A 13,945-nucleotide genomic window follows, 5' to 3' on the forward strand; every position below is an offset into this window, starting at 1 on the left:
AGTTAATTTACTACTTTTGCCAGGCGATAGTGGGCAGACTGACACTCTGGTAGCTACATGGATGTGTATGTACCAGTTAAAATAGAGCGCATGTTAGCTAACAGCCCAAAGAACCCTAATGTAGAATCTTCTGTTTGCCTCTTCTGACTTCTATTTCATACATACTCCATTATCTTTTCACCATTCAGCATCTCTATACGAAAATTCAGGTACAACTTTTCTTCAAACTCTTCGATTTAGTTGGTGATTTTCTTTTACGTGAAACTCATTTTAATTTTATAATTTTTTTTTTTTTTCATGTCATCGATCACGCTTATCTGGTTTTATGCATATTGATTCGTTTGGTGTTTTTCTTGTCAATGCTCATACATAAGTGGACTTAACACTGAAACTAGTCTAAAATAAATTAGTTGTCTACATCTAGGCCCTCTATTTTGTATTTGCAGATTCGACACCATTTTTATGCTCTAATTTTTTTCTTTGTTTGAATTTTGTGTTTACTAAGAGGTTGTACACTGTTGAAAGGCGCATTTCGAGCTGAAAAATGAAAATTGGAAATGTAATTTGTTTTGTTTATAAGAGGTATATTTAATTACTCTGTATCTTAAGTGGAATAACACTCCTCTTCCCACCAAGAGGTTGAGACGAGTTGACAAGCGTGGGAAGTTGCAAAAACAACTATTGGCCCCCGGGGAGGGAACAAAATAAATTAAAAAAGGAGAAGGATTAGCCCACAGCCTGGGGCTTTCGTCTAGTGGTAAGAGCGCAATGAGTGATGTGTGGATTAGATGCACATCATGCGATCGAGCCCTTTCGCGATGAAAGTATGATATTTAAGTGGAGATGGGTAAGAAGTGGGTCCCATAATCCATTGATTCTCATACCGTGAGTTACTAACCCTCGAAGATTTCTCAGTTAGTAGGAAAATAAAGGGATTAACAATTTGGATAGCTAAATTTAACCATCCAAAAGCTATTGTGTTGTATTTGCAATGATCATGCCAGTTTGTTAGTATTAAATTATGATTTTAGGATTTCAATGTTGAGCATTTGTTCTGTTGCCCATTTCTTAAACTCTATGGAAGAAAAGGAAATGCAAAAGTTTAAGCTCATGTCTTTAAAGTCCTGTCTTTTGTTGATTGAATTGGAGCTTTGCTTAAATGTGGCTCTTCATTTGAAAATGAATGTCTATTCTAGTTGAAGTTGAGGGATGATGTAGAGAGTAAGATATAGATTCATCCGAACCCAGTAGCTTTTGCTCGGACCCTGTATATGAGTTAAAAATTCACTAAACTAAGTACAAATAATTGATTTCGAACCCAGTAAATCAAGTGGATTGCTATAGAATTTCGAACTCGAATCCATAAAGTTCAAATCCTGGATCCGCCACTAGGTGAAGTACTATGTACCTTTCTCATATCATTGTGAGATCTTACTGCCCTCTTTAATATGCAACTTTGACTTAATGTTTATCGGGAAGATTATGCTTTTCCAATTTAACAATCTCTGTTTTGCTTTGCGTTTAGCAGTCTGATCTTTGGTATCATGGGAGAGCAGAGTCAGCCAAATGCCCTAGAAACACAATGGGCATTTCTTGGAGGTACAAATGATTCTTATTATCTAGCGGGGCATGAACTTAACAAGCAGTACATGGCAGGGGTTGGAATTGATGGGATGCATTATGTTTCTGTGCCTTCACCTCAGTGGATCCATGACCAGCAAACACCACAAAATTACGTTGAATATCTTGCAGAGAATGTGGTCTCCGAGGTTCAAGTGGATGCTTCCGCAGAAGCTTCTGGTTTCAGAGTAGTCGACAGCTCTGCTGACATAATTTCTCAGGAGGTATGTCCATTTATCTGGATGCATAGCCAATAAAACTGACAGTCAACTGTTTACCAGATATGAGTTTGGGGAGCTATTTTCTGTTATCAAGTCAAGATTCCTTGCATCACTGTGGTAACTGTTTAAATTCATCTCTAATGAGAGAGTTGGAATTTTAACTCCTGTTTTCAGCAGATAAGATATCCGAGTCCTTACTTTGAAGGGGTTCCACTCGACTTTTTAATTGGCTCAGAAAGTCAAGTTGGTGCCTTGGTAATGTTGAGATTATTTTCAATGTGTACTTCAAAGTTGGAAAAAAGAAGAAGAACTGTGACTATTTCATGACATAAAACCTTGGATCTTTGGACGGCAGACATGGGAGCCAGCAGGAGATGCCAGGCTTGCTTCTGGACCTTGCTCTGAAGCATTAGCTGCTGGATCATCGTATCTTTCCAAAAGTTCTAGAAAAGCAAGGGCTGCATTGTCTGATCGAGTAAGCCTAAATCCTTCAATCCTCTCTTGTTGTATGCATTGTCTGATCGGGGATTGATTATTTTCTTGCAGCTTTTATATACTAACTGTGCCTATCCAACCACCTTTAAAGACTAGTACAAACATTACTGATTCTTTGTTATTAAATGTAAATCTTTGTTATTTGTAAATTTTCATGATTATCAGGTCATCAAGAATTGTATATCAAGATGTGTCCTCTAGGGTTTGTAATAGTTGGTGCAAATTTTCTAAGGATCTTTCCATTAGTAAATCAGACAAATTAGTCATCATGAGCTGTAATTGACAGTTAGTACTTTGTATGGCAGGGGTAATACAATATTGAGCTTCAGCATTTGTTTATGGAATATTTATTTGTCAAAAATTGTATCCCACTTTGTACTACAGGGTCTTTACTTGGAAATTTAGATACTCTCTCATTGATTCTTTATTTTTTTAAGATTTTGGGTGAGTTAATTTGACGTCTACTGACAAACAGCATAAGCCAGCAGTGGCAATTTTGAAGCTATCATCCTGCTATGTTACACGTGTAACACAGTAGAGTAATTATGTGTAACACAATATGTGTATTGTGTAGGGGACAACAAGGGAGGGGAGCAGTGTGATGAGGGGGTTAGGTGATGGGTATGGATAGGGGAAGGGAGGGGGTGGAGAAGGCTGGCCCAGCTAGGCAGGGGAGGGTTTGTGAAGGCGGAGCTTGGTGGTTGCGAGAATGGTGTGAAGTAAATCTTTGCCAAGGTAAAAGTATTACATACCTGATGTTTGTGCTGATATAGCTGTTAAACGGTCTTACTAATGGACGTTAATGGAAAGGGCGGTCTTGGTAATGAAACACCAAAGTCGAGAAGAAGTCTTTGGCATTTCTCAAACTAGAAGGAAAGTCCGCATATTTAGCAGTACTAAAGGAGAGGTCAAAGTAATTCCCCTACATTGTAAATGTCTAAATATGTTTTTTTCAACAGTATGTTAAATATATTCTTAGCATACAGAATATATGATCAGAATGTAATATGACTACCTAAGTTTGTACAGCTGATAATTCCAGACTCTGCGCCCCAAGAAAATTTTCTGCTCCACCGCTGCGTTCACGAGATTGTCATAATTTTGGTGAAGCTTAAGCTTCACGGTAATCACATTGTAATATCATTTAGCTGATACCTAATCATAGCTGGTTTTGTATTCAGCGTCGCAAGATGAGAATTGCTGAAAGAATAGACGCATTGGGAGAATTATTTCCATGCTCTAAAAAGGTAACACATCCTTATTGGCACTTGATCTTTATTGTATATTGTATATTGCATAGCTATTCAAAATGCAGGATATTCAGATCTTTTAAAAGCTGTGCACTTGAAGCTGGAATGCAGAAAGTAGGAGAATACAAAAAATTAGTAACTGGAATCATCTGTGCGTTATAGAGTCTTCTGCACCCTAAGGAATGGGTGACGCAGTACTTTTATGTTCTGATTTCATGCCAATTTGCTCCTTTCTTATAAACCAAGAGACCAAAAAAGGAATGACATGATTGCTACAATGAATTTAAAAATTGATAAATTTTGTGTTTTTGCAGGGTGGAAGAGCATCTCTAATGGATGAAGTTATCGACCACATCAAAAATCTGCAGTTCCAGATAAAGGTACATATATGTTCTTATTTGATGTCCTTCACTGAGATAAGTTTACCGGCGTACATTGTGGACACTCCAACAGTCACTGAAGTGTACCTATTGAGCCCTTTATGCAAACATGCCACAAAGAGTGAGTTTCACTTCAAGTCCAGCGCATGAGTGAATAATTGAAACGTAATTTTTTTTTTTTTTTTTTTTAATCCTTCTTCTTCACCTCCTTTGTCATGTGAATCAGTCATCTTCACACTTTCAAGATTCTCATCAATTTTCTTTTTAAATCCTTTTGATAGTTTTTTTCTCCACAAAAACTACAAAACTGTACAACTTAAAAATTACACACAATCAAAAAAAAATCTTGAAATTGCTAACGGCCTCAGTCTCTCCGCCACCACTAGCCTCCCTTGCTTCGACCTCACTCCACCCTCACCAAAAAAATTTCATCAACACCTGCTCCATATGGGCATCCTCCTTCGCCACCATCCACAACCCCTTCTCCTTTGAATTTGTTACAGTCACCGCCCACTCTTCTCTGCCAGCACCTTCACATGGTTGTAGTCCAAACTCAAATGGCAAGAACTCAGAGCAAAAATGTTGGACTATTTCTGGCTAAGTCTAGCGTAATGCCAAATGCTTATTAAGTGCACCAGATGAAAATTGTTAATTGACCCAAGTTTAATAAGAATTCGACCACAACCCATTTCAAATCAAGTGTTATTTTCTTCAATTTCCTCGTCTTCAAGGAGTATGGTTTTTGATTTTGGGACAAAAAGTTTCTTGGGAAAGCAAGTTGAGACTCCTAGAAAGGCGATAGGTTTTGTTACAGGAGGAATCGGAGGAGTCATCGGCATCGATTTTTATCGCTGTTTTCCTTCATTTGTTTAGGCATTATTATAGTTACTAGTCTTAGGGTACGCGCTTTGCGCGTGTAACCCGTATCAATAAGTATAAACTTTTAAAAATTATATAAATATGATACGTATAATTGACGTGCAATTGTTAACAACTTGTTTGGATGGTTGTTACCCATTGTATCGTATTGTATTGTTATCCCAAAATAATGTTTGTTTTGATTGTTTATTTAAAATTGATTGTATCGTATTGTTAAATCCATTGTTCCGGGACAACCAAAAGCCCCATTTTATGAAACAACCTACTTGGTGTGGTGAGATCGTTTCCTATTTTATTTTCCAATTATGCCTTACTTATTACTCTATAATTTTATTTTATCATTTAATTTTTTTTAATTTTAATTCCAAATCTCCAACTTATTGACCTACTTTGTCTTCTTCCATCTTTTCTAGAGTTAGTTTGCCCCGTTCTTTTTATCCAATTCTCTGTTCGATTCTTTATCTCTTTTTGTTACGACCCAATTTCCCCTCTGTATGACGTCGTGGTGACACCTAGTCTCTATGACTAGGTAAGCCTAACATTTTGCGGAATAAATGAAATGAAAACATAAATTTAACAACTAACTGTAGCAATAACACTATAACTGAGTACCATGCCACCTGGCATGTACAATAACCAACTCCTCCATGTACTACACAGCATTCCCAAAGCCCGGAACATTCGTGAATCACAAACTACAGGAAGAAAATCTAGTGTTTCTATACATCAGAGTCTATCAAAAGAAAATACAGAAGATAATGGACATGGAGAAGAGTAGAAGGGGACTCCGAGGTCTGCGGACGCGATAGATATACCTTGAAGTCTCCAAAGCTGTCCTGGCTCACTGATAGTGCGGCTGATAAGGAGTATCTGAAGAGTAGCATGAGTACACCACAATCGGTACCTAGTAAGTGCCAAGCCTAACCTCGGTCGAGTAGTGACGAGGTCAGGTCAGGACCCTACTGGTATATATATATAATAACACAAGATAGAATGAAATACCGCAGTAAAATAAAGACTGAAATTTAACAAGAGTGAAATCATAGAAGACAACAACTCAGTACACAGAGATAACAATAGGGGATTTCCCGAGATACCGTCTCGTAGTCCCAACGTAAATGTGCAGAACAAAGGGATCTCCCGGAATACTGTTCCGTAGTCCCAAAGTAAATATGCAGTACAGGGAATCTCCCGGAATACCGTTCCGTAGTCCCAAAGTAAATATGCAGTACAGGGGGATCTCCCCAGTGTTGTGAAGAGCGTGAAGCGAGGAAAAGCGACAACCCCCATTTCACGAGAAGCGAGAAGCGAAGCGCTCGCTTTTTTGAAGTGAAGCGGAATTTAAAAAAATAAAAATAAAAAAAAATACTGCATAGACAATACATGTAATTGTAAGCAAATGTTCAATACTTCAATTAAAAAACTAAAGAGTAGCATCAATTCAAGCACAAAATGAGCATCCTATTCTTCTACAAGATTGTCAAATTCTTGTAATCCACTATCATTATTATATTGCTCGTCATCTTCTTCAACTTCTTCTTCTTCATCAACTAGGGACAAAGTAGCTGCCTCTTTTCCCTTCCTCTGTGAACTTGAAGTTACTTGAAGTTGAGGTACTCCCCCTCAAACCATAAATCCTCTCCCCAATTCCACGCGCTTCCGCAACATCACCCCAAGTGAAATCAGAAGTATCCTCAAATACTTCTTCATCTGCATGATCTTCCGGGACTCCAGTTAGCCATTCATTAGCATCATCGATGTTGTCCAAACTAATTGGATCAATTACATTGCGAGCATTGTAACGACGCCTCAATGTTCTATTGTACTTAATGAAAACTAGATCAATGAGATGCTTCAACTAGAAGACATTGTTTGCATCCTTCCCCGCTTTTGTGATTTTGGTGGAAGCGAGGAAGCATCGTCACCTTCTTCTATTTCATCATCGTCATCATCAAGATTATATAGTTCTTGTTCATGAATCATTTGAGTCTTTAACTCTTTTTTTTTTTTGAAGGAATGCTTTCAATTCTTTCTTTACATGCGATGGAACTTTAGGACAAGATGCGACATTTGGATCACCACCGATTAGATGCGCTTTTTGACGATAGATTCCCCCATTTGAAATCTTATCACAAAAAAGACATCTAATGGCCATCTTGTTGGTCTCGCTAACTCTTTCAGAGTAAGCCCAAGCCGGGTCTTTCCTATCTTCTTTTGGTGCCATTAAAAGAACAACTACATAACACATAAGAAAGGCAATAAGAACTAAGAATAAAGGATATAAAAAATTAGAGGAATTCTCTGTTAAAAACTGAAAAAATTTGGCAGTAATTTTCTGGAAAAAATTCGCCAGCATTTCGCCGCTTTTTGGACGTTTAGAAAGAAAAAGAAAAAGAAGAAGAAAAAGAAGAAGAAGAATGAAAATCAGAAGTTCAGAACATACCTGTTGAAGTTTTGAACTTGAACTTGAAGTTGAAGAAGTAGAAGAACAACCCTAGTTGATGCTTTGAGATTCTTTCAGAAATCAGAAGTAGATGAAGAAGAAGTCGCTGCTGTTGGAAGTTGAAGAACCCTAGTCGCTGTTGTTCCAGACCAGTGTTTAATCCAAAAAACTCGTTTTTAATAAAATAGGGTTGGGTATTTTAAAACAGAGAAGCGGACGCTTCTTCGCTTCACTTCGCTTTCCTCGCTTCTCGCTTTTTACAGAGAAGCGGTCGCTTTTACTGACCTGAGTCGCTTCACCTTGCTGAAGCGCTGCCCTTCACGCTTCGCCTCGCTTCTCGCTTAAAGCGAGAAAACATACGTTTTTTTAAACACTGGATCTCCCGGAATACCGTTCCGTAGTTCCAAAGTAAATATGCAGTACAAGGGGATCTCCCAGAATACCGTTCCGTAGTCCCTAAGTAAATATGCAGTACAGGGGGATCTCCCGGAATACCGTTCCGTAGTCCCAAAGTAAATATGCAGCCAAACAATAGAATTCAATAGTTACGACACGAAATTTTACAGTTCAACCTAAGTACCAGTTAAGGAAAGACAGGTAAATTCACTAAACATGCTGCACGCAGTTCAAGTAAACAGTTAAGACAAGTAGGCATGCTATTCTAGTCTAGCCGGATACCACACATGCTGATGGAACTCAAATAAGAAGGAAATCAGGTTATTACTTGGTAGAAAAATCGGATTTTTACACAATTAGCCCGTGTACGTACTCGTCACCTCACGTACACAACGCTCATATATCAAAAACAGTACAAATCCTACGGGGAGTTCCCACGCACAAAGTTAGGCAAGCCACTTACCTCGAACCAAGCTCAATCAATCGGTAAGAATGCCTTTTCCACGAATATCCGACTCTGAATGGCTCGAATCTAGCCAAAATAATTCGATACTGTCAACAAAAATTATAGGAATCAATTTCATAAGAAAATAATACATTTTTCAATAAAAATCCGAAATTAACTCAAAAATCGCCCGTGGGGCCCATGTCTCGGAATCCGGCGAAACTCACAAAATCCGATAACCCATTCAATTACGAGTCCAACCATACCAGTTTCACTCAAATCCGACTCCGAATTGACACCGAAATCTCAAAAATTCGTTTCTATGAATTTTCTAAAATATCCCCAAATTTCAATCTCAAAACACTAATTAAATGGTGAAAACAAATGCTAAAACCTGAAATGGGGAAGGAGAAAGAAAGGAAGGACTAGCTATTCGATTGATTTACTTTTTATTACCCCGTCTGCTCTCTTGTTCATATATTGGTTTTTAGATTTGATTCCCCGTATGCTCTAGTATAGAGAAAGGTAGACTTCTTTTCTCTATACTAGTAAGAGAGATTGAACCTGCAAGCGCTAACCTAACAGAAAAAAAAATCGCCTCCCCAAGCTCCAATTCGTCAAAAATGGCACAGAGGACGAAGTCCCCTGTTTTATAATTCTGTCCAGGCAGCCCTCGGTCCTGCCTCGATCCTGGCCCTCGATCAAGACTTCAATCATGGCCCTCTATCATGGCTTCGATCATGGCCCTCGATCCTGACCTTCGATCCTGGGCATCGATCATGGCTTCGATCCTGGCCCTCGTTCCTGGCCTCCGATCATGGCCCTCGATTCTGGCCTTCGATCATGACCCTCGATCCCGAGCCTTCGATCATGTGCGTCGATCATGGCCCTGGATTCTGGCCTTAGATCATGGCCCTCGATCCCGAGCCTCGATCATGGCTTCGATCATGGCCCTCGATCCTGACCATCGATACTGGGCATCGATCATGGCCCTCGAGACCTCAACCAAAAACACCAACAAGTCCTAAAACATCATACGAACTTATTTGAAACCTCAAATCACATCAAACAACGCTAAAATCACAATTCACACCTCAATTCTAGCTTAATGAAACTTAAGAATTTCCAACTTCTACATTCGATGCCGAAATCTATCAAATCAAGTCCGATTGACCTTAAATTTTGCACACAAGTCATAAATGACATAACAGAGCTATGAAAATTTTCGGAATTGGATTCCGACCCCGATATCAAAAAGTCAACTCCCCGGTCAAACTTCCAAACTTAAATTCCTATTTTAGCCATTTCAAGCCTATTTGAGCTATAGACCTCCAAAACACAATCCGGACACGCCCCTAAGCCCAAAATCACCTAACAGAGCTAACGGAACCGACGTAATTCCATTCCGGAGTCGTCTTCACACAGGTCCGACTACGGTCCAAATCCTAAGGTTTAAACCTCCATTTATGGACTAAGTGTCCCAAAACACTCCAAAAACCAAAACGAAACCTCCCGGCAAGTCACAATAGCAGGAATAGATATGGGAGAAGCAGTAAATAGGGGATCGGGGCTATTACTCTCAAAACGACCGGTCGGGTCGTTACACTTTTGTATTATTTTAAATTTTTTTTGTTGCTAATATTAATTAACCTTTTTTTTTCCAGGTTTTTGCTCTTGTTTCCAAGCTACGTAATTAATGATAAATTAGTAGAAAGAGGTTGTCATAAATTATTTTAATTTGTAATTCTTGATAAATTTTATTTAAAATAATTTAGGTATTTTAGTGAACTTATCAGTTACAGTACAGTACGATACAGTCAAACCAAACAACAAAAATATTATTTAACAACAGCAAATGATACAATCTATTCAAATATTATATCCATAAAACGATACGATACAATACAATACAATACAATACAGTACAATACAATATATTTAAACGATGGGTAACAATGATCCAAACATAGTGTGTCATTTTGAAGGTATCTCTAGAACTTGATGTTGAGTTAATGGTTATAATAATTGTAAATATTGAGATAATTTATATCTAATTATAGTGTTTTTAGAATGTGTATTTATATTTTAATACATAATTTTTGTAGAATGCCAAAACCAAAATTATATAGCTTGAGTTTTATACCCTTTTGTTGATATGAAGCCCTTTACTGTTTTAATATAGTTACATTTTTCATCCTACACCTAAAACTAAATAGAGCTGAAAGTGACAAAAATTTTATTTACAACAACAACAAAAAACCCAGTTTGATACTTGAAATTTTAATTAAAAAAAAAAAAAATCCTAAATCTGAAAACAGTATAAAGTGGTCGAAACTTTCCTAATATAAATTGAAAATACTTGAAATTTAGTACTCGTAAATTTAAATGGAGTTGAAAATAAGGACTCCTAAAACTCAAAGGAATTGAAAAATCAAAGTTCTAAAAAGTAGGAAAATAATTAAATGACTAATCCTAAATATTAGGGAATTAATTAAATAACTATTTCTAAATATTTGAGAAATAACTAAAGGACTATTTTGTTCAGTATGAACTGTATTTTTAAAGGGTAAAAAAGACGAACGGCATTTCGCTAAGGGCCTTCTTGCTTTTAATATAATATAGATGATTTGGTTTTGGTGTCGAAAAACTGGATCTTGGCCGGAAAATATGGCTGTTAAAAAGCAAAATTAGAAAATGTTCAGGCATTCAGATGATTCATCGCTTTAAGAACAGAAAAGTTCTTGGCCAAATAGAAAGACAGCCACTTAAAATTGGCACCAAATTCCATTTAGACACCTCAACTAACCCTTGTACCTATTAGACACTCCAACACTCACTGAAGTGCTTGAGTCACAGTCTTTGTTAGAAGAGGAGCGTGTGATTTTTACTCTTGGCTGACATGAAAAGAAACTAATCAATAGGTGACAAAAAATTGAGAAAGAAAAGCAAAAGACTTTTAAGCCAAAAAAGGAAAAGCTTCTTTTTCCGATTATCCCCTCCCCTTCGTTCGTCATCTTCATCGTTAATTTTGCTTCTCTGTTTTTATTCTTCTTCTTTTTTCTGTTTGCTTTTCTTTTGTTTCTTCATCTTCTTCAACTAAAGAAAGATGAATAAACTCAGGTTAGCAGGGGATATGACCCATTTGGCCAGTGTTCTTGTTTTGCTTTTCAAGATCCACACTATTCTATTGATACGTCTGTATTTCCCATTTTCAGACCAAATTATACTAGAAGATATTAGTGCAACAATAATTTTGGTCGTTTGTTTGACTTTTGATACTGTCTGTCTACCTACTAGGACTTTAACTAATTGAGCCACAGGCAAAATTGTGAATTAAGCACCAAACAGCCATACCATGTAGTGCTATATTACTTGAAACTTTTGGCTATAAGAGCTTGAAACCTTCTATTACCATGAATCTCTCAATTGTTTCCAAAGAAAATGAACTAAGACCAATATTGCTGAACTTTATTGTTGATGATGTGTTTAAGAGAGCTTCTTTTTGTTTGACATTACAAACTCAAGCTTAGAAAGGAGGCAACAAGTCAACAACCAGTTAACCTGGTAAACCGGATGCATGGCAAGTCTAGCTCAATTATTCAACCATTTGAAAAAAGGACGAATTGCCTTGTCTCTAGCAACAATCAACCTAGGCCGTTTGGAGGCTAGAGCAAAGCAGACAATTTGTTAACCTACTCCCAGAAAACAAAAATTGTGCCTGTCCAGTAAGTATGGAACCGAAGACGTAGTGCTAGCCCGTAACTTCCCTTCAACTGGAATACTGTTGTGCAAAAAAAAAATGTGCCTGTCCAGTTAGTATGGAACCGAAAACATACTGCTAGCCTATAACTTCCTTCGACTGGAACACTGTTGTGCATATATATTCATCTTCCAGCCAAATCCTCTTTGGAAGATCATTCCGGAGCATTCTATGGACCTTAAACTCCACCATCATCATCCTTCTCATTTAGCTTTGAACATATTAAGGTTCCTAATTCCTAACATGCTTCCTTTCTTAAGCAAACTTAAAATAATGATTCCTGTTTGATGCTATACTTGTCGCTCATAGATGTATAAGCCTGTATAAAGTGTGGTTTCTTGTATAGTTGTACATTCTCTAGAGTAGTTTTAGTATATTTGTAAGTTTAGACGTTATTTCTTCAGGAGCTATGGTTGCTTACTGTGTCAGTATAATTCTTAAAACCAGTAGTTCAATTATTTGGATAATGTTTTAACTGGTGACCTATTTCAGTGCCCCAAGGTGATTGATCTTCATGTTAATGTTGGTGCTATCAATCTTGCTGTATCACCGATCACGTTTGAATAGCTACCTTTTTTACTTCTATTTTTCTTTACTTTGTATCATCTTTCAGGTCATCAAGAATCGTTGTAGTTTTTTATTTCCTTAACAGTATGCTGTAATTAACTCAATCCTGACTGTGCAGGATCTCAGTTGGAGCAGATTGGGGGGTGAACCTTCTTCTATCCCATTTTTATTTGTTGAGGTACCATTCATGATTCCAATATATAACAATTACATTACTAATCAAACTTTTGGACTCTTTCTTCATACAAAAACTAATTTCTGGAGAACGTAATGCAGGGTTGTGGACATTACATTCTTGATGAACAACTGATTGAACCTCTGGAAGAGACATTGGGCAAGTTGCTGGAAGTGAATCCCTCAATGGCAACTCAACTGCTGGAGAATAAGGGCCTATTTTTTATGCCTATGACTCTGGCAGAAGGAATGCATCATCATGAGTAGAAACTGAGAACAGGTCTACATATAACTTTGCATGTTTTCTTATGGCAGAGAAATCTGAAGTGGTAATTAGGCAAGAAAATATGGTATGCTTTTGTATAAGCAAAGCTCAAGAAGATTTGTCTTTGTACAGATCTTCTTTCTGGCTGGTTATTTGTTCCAACTTTCACTATCAATTAGGTGCTCATTTTCTGCTTTATTTGTTTATCAAAGGTTATGGACAATCGAATTTAAACAAAAAGAAGGTATTCCCTTTGTTTCAGGCGCGGAGTCTAAGAAAGAAAGGACTTTTGGCACATACAAAGTGCCTTCAGAACATATGGTTTTAAATATACCATGACATTTTTATGGTCATAAGAGCATGTATTAAGGGTAAATGAGAAGTTTAAAGTTGAAGAGTTTCCAGTATAGAAAGTTGGCATTCTTTCTTGAACACAACTGAATTACTTAAACCTCTGTCCCTTTGGCACATTACACCTTCAACCGCCACCCTTTTTTTTTCTTCCTACTCTTGATGTTTTAATCCTCTGCATTAGGATCTATTGCATCTGTTAATCGAGGTCCAAGAAAAGAGATCCTTATATAAGCCTTCTTTACTGTCTTCTTTTCCTTCTCTCTCTCTCAGCTGCCATCGAGGTCCAAGAAAAGAGATCCTTATATAAGCCTTCTTTACTGTCTTCTTTTCCTTCTTTCTCTCTCAGCTGCCATTCTACTGATGTACCCCACCCCCTGTCAACTCTTCCTTGCTACTCTCCAGGAGACTGCAACTCCTGCCCAGGCACCACTGGACACACTTTATTTGTGCTAGATTTTAGAGCTTATTGGACATTGGGATTAGTTTAAACAACTAAAGTCAAATTAATGTCCATGAAAGTTCTCTACAGTACTGACGGACTAAAACCGTGTTGATATTTGGATGAAGTTCAGAACCCATTTGTGGTTCTTTTGGACAAGTGTGACGGAAATGTGTGTAAAAAAAGAGTGACATTTTTGTATATAGCGCTATTTTAAAGAGCGCTATACTTTTAACGGAGTTTTGGCCGTTAAAGTA

General features: G+C 37.4%; 1 protein-coding gene across 4 annotated transcripts; it reads left to right on the forward strand.

Moving 5' to 3' along the window:
• On the forward strand, positions 1-13,057 carry LOC107789014 (uncharacterized). Of its 4 annotated transcripts, none has more exons than XM_016610776.2 (8): positions 1-209; positions 1,529-1,844; positions 2,019-2,096; positions 2,197-2,316; positions 3,518-3,583; positions 3,901-3,966; positions 12,575-12,634; positions 12,733-13,057. In XM_016610776.2, the coding sequence occupies exons 2-8, from the start codon at positions 1,545-1,547 to the stop codon at positions 12,895-12,897; spliced, it is 855 nt and encodes a 284-aa protein (XP_016466262.1). In that variant the 5' UTR covers positions 1-209; positions 1,529-1,544; the 3' UTR covers positions 12,898-13,057. The 4 variants fall into 4 exon arrangements, with proteins under 4 accessions (XP_016466262.1, XP_016466263.1, XP_016466261.1 ...); XM_016610777.2 differs by having other exon boundaries at positions 26-209; positions 1,526-1,844; XM_016610775.2 differs by having other exon boundaries at positions 32-209; positions 1,526-1,844; positions 2,016-2,096.
• The last annotated feature ends 888 nt before the right edge of the window (positions 13,058-13,945 follow it).

The sequence above is a fragment of the Nicotiana tabacum genome, chromosome 19 (assembly GCF_000715075.1).
Source record: "Nicotiana tabacum cultivar K326 chromosome 19, ASM71507v2, whole genome shotgun sequence".
NCBI classification, from domain to species: Eukaryota; Viridiplantae; Streptophyta; class Magnoliopsida; order Solanales; family Solanaceae; genus Nicotiana; species Nicotiana tabacum.